Here is a 6,000-nt window from a genome sequence, read left to right as displayed (position 1 = left end):
TCCTCCATCGACTCCCATTCGAGGTCTGGCACTCTCCATTGCTCACCCGGCAGTCCTTTCTTGGGGTTTCTGTGGCCGCGGCCCCCGGCGTCGTTGCTGTCCTTCCTGAGTCCTCTGCGACTCCCGCCTAGGAAAGGTCTCGCATCCACTCATTATCTCTTCCCAGATCCAACTCACTTTTCCCTCCGTTGTACGCAGCTTGGTCCTTTCGTGGTGGGATATTCTGTCATAGACGTGAGGAGAGACAGACCAAGGCGCAGCGTGATTGGAGTTCCACATCTTTATTTTAATGAAACTTTAAACAAAACAGTAAACAAGCAACGAAATGTGACTTAACTGGTGCAATAAGCACAAACACAAACAATATCCCACAAACACAGGTGGGAAAAATGGCTACCTAAATATGATCCCCAATTAGAGGCAACCAGCTGTCTCTAATTGGGAACCATACAAAACACCAACATAGAAATAGGAAAACTAGAACACCCCCTAGTCACGCTGTGACCTATACACCATAGAGAACTGAGGGCTCTCTATGGTCAGGGCATGACAATACATTTTGCCATGGGGCACAGATAAATACTGCACCTTTAAAGCAAGTTTTCTGCAATTCTATACATTTTGCCATGAGGCACAGATAAAATACTGCACCTTTAAAGCAAGTTTTCTGCAATTCTTTACATTTTGCCATGGGGTGGAGAGATGCATGCGGCACTCCAGTTGCCCATCCCTGATATAGAGAGATGTCTTGTTTACATTCACAAAGAGGCGGGAGATGGGAACTAACCCTACCTCTTCTTTTATCTTAATTTTCAGATTACGAGGAGCTGACATCTGAATCAGAACATCCTGTTGAATACACCTGTTGAATACACCTGTCTCAATGTTCTACAGGACTAAGAAGAACGTGGCTGGATCTTCAGGCTGGTTGTGGCATCACCCCAGTCCCATCGCACTGAGCCAGGCTGAGGAACACAGGAGTGCCCTAGCAAAGGGACAGTGATGGAGGTGCCACTGGTTAACTTTGAGAACATGGATGATATCGGCATCAACATGGGCGTCCCCGGTGATTCGGGGTACCCCACTTCACCTACTTCAGAGGCAGCGCCTGATCAGAACCCTGTCACCAATCGTGTGATGTCACCAAATCCATCACAGCACCATGGGCACCAGACCAGGCCAGAGGGGTTTTCTCCCTCTACAACGCCTATACTGACTACTAAAGACCCGTCTAGCTGCAACAGTCTGCTGTCCAACTTCAAACTCCTGATGAACAGTGAAGGCTCGCCGACCGACAGTGTCTTCAGTAAGCTGGTTCAGGAGTGCTGTGATAACGAAGAAGACCTGTTTGGGGAGAAACTGGGAGTGGAGGACGGGGATCCGAAAGTGGTCATCAATATTTCAGGCATGATGTTCGAGACACAACTCAAAACTTTATCGCAGTTCCCAGACTCCCTGCTGGGAGACCCTATGAAAAGGATGGAATACTTTGACCCGATGAAGAACGAGTACTTTTTCGACCGGAACCGTCCCAGCTTTGATGGGATCTTGTACTTCTATCAGTCTGGGGGCAAAGTCCGAAGACCGGCCAACGTCCCCTTAGAGATTTTCGCAAGAGAGATCGTTTTCTATGAGTTAGGACGAGAAGCTATGGAACAGTTCCGGGAAATTGAGGGGTTCATAACAGAACCCGAGCCGCTGTTGCCCACCAACGAGGTCCACAAGCAGTTCTGGCTCCTGTTTGAGTATCCGGAGAGTTCCAGTGCAGCTAGGTCAGTGGCCCTGGTGTCTGTCTTCGTTATTGTCATCTCTATCTTCATTTTCTGCCTGGAGACTCTGCCAGAGTTCCGTGACGATGTAGACTTTATCACCACCTTTTCCCTGGGGGTCAATGGAACCCAGGAGGGTCCTCCTATAGTCCAAAAAGACTTATTCGCCTATTTCACAGACCCCTTTTTCATTGTGGAAACCATCTGCATAATTTGGTTCTGCTTTGAGCTTGGCGTACGCTTTGTGGTCTGCCCCAGCAAAAGTGACTTCTTCCACAACATTATGAACACCATTGACATTGTCTCTATAATACCCTATTTCGTAACCATGGCTACAGAGCTGTACACCACGCCAGATGAAGACATCAACTCCAGCCAAAACATGTCACTGGCCATCTTACGCATCATCCGTCTAGTGCGAGTCTTCCGGATCTTCAAGCTGTCGCGACACTCCAAGGGACTTCAGATCCTGGGCCAGACCCTGAAGGCTAGTATGAGGGAGCTGGGTCTGCTGATCTTCTTCCTCTTTATTGGAGTCATACTCTTCTCCAGTGCCATCTACTTTGCTGAGGTGGACGAGCCCCACACACAGTTTGTCAGTATCCCTGACGGGTTCTGGTGGGCTGTGGTGACAATGACCACTGTGGGATACGGGGACATGTGTCCTACTACTTTGGGAGGCAAAATGGTGGGGACTCTCTGTGCCATTTCCGGCGTGTTGACCATCGCCTTACCCGTCCCTGTTATCGTCTCCAACTTTAACTATTTCTACCACCGGGAGACAGAGCAAGCAGAGAAACAAGTGATTGACGATGCAGCAGAAGCAGCTCAGAAAATAACCGACGCAAATAAGTATGAGTATGGTAGCACACCCTCTCTTAACATTAACACAATCAATGGTAGCTTGCAGAATGACAAGAATGGTATGTAATGGGTTTATCATTTAAGGGATTATAACCAAGGACATGACAAACTGAGAAATCTAACATATACCAAAATGCACTGATATTATTTTTGTCTCAGTATTTTATACTCTATTCATTGCAGCGTTGGTCCACGTAGTAGGCTATACTATACATCTCTTTCACAATATTCAAAATAAGGAAGTAATATTGGTTATCAGCCTGCCTGATCAGCATGTGGATGTGTCAAAGTGTAATTAAGATCAAATGAACACAGTTACAGCATATTACATTTACAGTTGGCTCTGGACAGACCTTGTGCACGTAGTGTGATTATAAGCGCTTAAATCCTAAGCAGATGTATTTGGCAACTTGTTTCCTTTCAAATCATCTTATAAATAATTCTAATATTAATTACACTTTGAACTGCATTACTGTACATTGTCAAAGACTGAAGTATGAAAAACACCCTTGGATCAGGGCTCATTTTAAAACTCGTTTTCATGGTGTGCTTTGCGACATTCATCAGCCTGCCATATTCAGCAGTCTCTATATAGATCTTGGCATGATCTCCAACGACTGTCTGGAAGAGCCCTTCTGGAAGGAGACATGGGGACACCATTGAGTGCACAATATGCTGTCAGAAAATCCATCAGTTGTGGACACCGCAGTAGTTTTATCACACCATCTATCTGATAATGCAGTCGTTTTATCACACCATCTATCTAATAATGCAGTTATTTATCACACCATCTATCTAATAATGCAGTTATTTATCACACCATCTATCTAATAATGCAGTCATTTTATCACGCCATCTATCTAATAATGCAGTCATTTTATCACATCTATCTAATAATGCAGTCATTTTATCACACCATCTATCTAATAATGCAGTCGTTTTATCACACCATCTATCCAATACTAACTACCTACTTTAGCAGGTTAGCTACGTTGCTTATGACTTCAATCTGTATACCTTACAGTACTGTAGTAAAAAAATGACTAAATCATGGCATGTTATTATATCAGGTCAAAATGTGATAATATTTAGACCAAAGCCTAACCCTAACCTATATACACCTTCATCTTAACCTTTCTATGTATTTCAGGAAAAGAATCCCATCAAAAGGAACAGTAGTTGCATGTTAAGCTCACACAACGTATTACATCATATGAAAATGTGTTGATTCGCACAATAGCATCAAGAACACGCTTATTGATAGAAAGCAATCAAAAGAGGTAAGGACAAAGTGGCACACCTCTTTGTACCGTTATTGATTGAAGCGCTATTCCAACATTTAGCTGTCGGTGGCCTTGCATGGTATACAGTAGTGTGCCGAAACAACACTGGTATCATGTATCAATACATGTATCAATACATGTATCAATACATGTAGGGCAGATAGTTCTAGTGACTCTCACATTTCTCTCGTACTGTAGTTCTTTTAATGCCTTTCCATGCATTTGATATGGACATAACTCAATTGGATTTAGGAATTTTTTGATAAACGTTTAGTTAATGCCATCAATGAATTAACAAATGAACTATTACATTAACACACTTTAGGTATAGTTTATACTATGATATGTATTTATAAATAAACCCATATGCATGCTACACTTCAAATATGAACATTTATATTATCAGCGGTTATACAAACAATGACCATGCAGAAATGGCATTGGATATATTGAGTTGCTCAACACTGCAATGAACTGTTTCTTGAAAGAGTTCCCACATATGCTGAGCACTTGTTGGCTGCTCTCAACTGGGTTGAGGTCGGGTGATTGTGGAGGCCAGGTCATCTGATGCAGCACTCCATCACTGTCCTTCTTGGTCAAATGGCCCTTACAAAGCCTGGAGGTGTGTTGTGTCATTGTCCTATTGAAAAACAAATGATAGTCCCACTAAGCGCAAATCAGATGGGATGGTGTATCAATGCAGAATGCTGTGGTAGTCATGCTGGTTTAGTGTGCCTTGAATTCTAAATAAATCATCAAAACTGTCACCAGCAAAGCACTCCCACACCATCACACCTCCTCCTCCATGCTTCATGTGGGTACCACACATTTGGAGATCATTCATTCACTTACTCTGTGTCTAACAAAGATACGGTGGTTGGAACCAAAAATGTCACATTTTGACTCATCAGACCAAGGACAGATTTCCACTGGTCCATTGCTTATGTTTCTTGGCCCAAGCAAGTCTCTTATTATTATTGGTGTCCATTAGTACTGGTTTATTTGCAGCAATTCGGCCATGAAGGCCTGATTTTAAACAAGTTGACAATAGTATTGATGACTCAGAGGAGGTCGGTGGGAGGCGATATAGGAGGCTGGGCTCATTGTAATGGCTGGAATGGAATAAGTGGAACGGTATCAAATATATGGAATCCACATGTTTGATACCGTTTCATATATTCCATTCCAGCCATTACAATGAGTTCTTCCTCCTATAGGTCCTCCCACCAGTCTCCACTGTGATGATTTTGATATCAGTCAGTTGATGTGTATTATAAACTGGGTGGTTCGAGCCTTGAATGCTGATTGGCTGGCTGCCGTGGTATATTGGGTATTATAAACTTGGTGGTTCGAGCCCTGAATGCTGATTGGCTGACAGCCATGGTATATCAGACCGTATACCACAGGTGACAAAACATGTATTTTTACTGCTCTAATTACATTGGTAACCAGTTTATAATAACAATAAGGCATCTCGTGGGTTTGTGATATATGGCCAATATAACACAGCTAAGGGCTGTGTCCAGGCAGTCCGCGTAAGAACAGTCCTTAGTCGTGGTATATTAATAAAGCACTTTACAAAAGTATGCACAACACTTATTCTCTAGAGATTGATTATGTACTAGTAATCAAATCAAATCAAATGTTATTGGTCACATACAAATATTTATCAGATGTTATTGCGGGTGTAACGAAATGCTTGTGTTCCTAGTTCCAACAGTGCAGTAGTATCTAACAATTCACAGCAATACACACAAATCTAAAAGTAAAATAATGGAATGAGTAGTGTGCAATATACAGTACATTTAATTACATATGTTCTAAGTTGTATTTATGGTTTAATGAGTGCCTTTAATTAAACATCTACCCTACTTCCCTACGTTGAGTGTTTTCCATTTTGATTTGTAGTCATTGACAGAGAAATACAGGTATCTGACAAAATAATGGAAAAACAGGTGCGTTACACAGGTGTGGTTCCTGAATTAATGAAGCAATCAAAATCCCATCAAGCTTAGGGTACTGCATAAAAATGCTGGGCAGGCCATTATTTTGGTCACCACAGCTATGCCCCCATCCACAGGGCA

The 6,000-nt window shown here is 42.6% G+C and overlaps 1 protein-coding gene across 1 annotated transcript; it reads left to right on the top strand.

Moving 5' to 3' along the window:
* Positions 1-868: 868 nt before the first annotated feature.
* Positions 869-2,716, top strand: LOC109865782 (potassium voltage-gated channel subfamily A member 10-like). Its single transcript, XM_020454260.2, has one exon. The coding sequence runs from the start codon at positions 1,003-1,005 to the stop codon at positions 2,698-2,700; it is 1,698 nt and encodes a 565-aa protein (XP_020309849.2). The 5' UTR covers positions 869-1,002; the 3' UTR covers positions 2,701-2,716.
* The last annotated feature ends 3,284 nt before the right edge of the window (positions 2,717-6,000 follow it).

The sequence above is a fragment of the Oncorhynchus kisutch genome, linkage group LG1 (genome assembly GCF_002021735.2).
Source record: "Oncorhynchus kisutch isolate 150728-3 linkage group LG1, Okis_V2, whole genome shotgun sequence".
Lineage (NCBI taxonomy): Eukaryota > Metazoa > Chordata > Actinopteri > Salmoniformes > Salmonidae > Oncorhynchus > Oncorhynchus kisutch.
The sequence above is the reverse complement of the archived record's forward strand: the minus strand, read 5'-3'. Positions and strand labels throughout refer to the sequence as shown.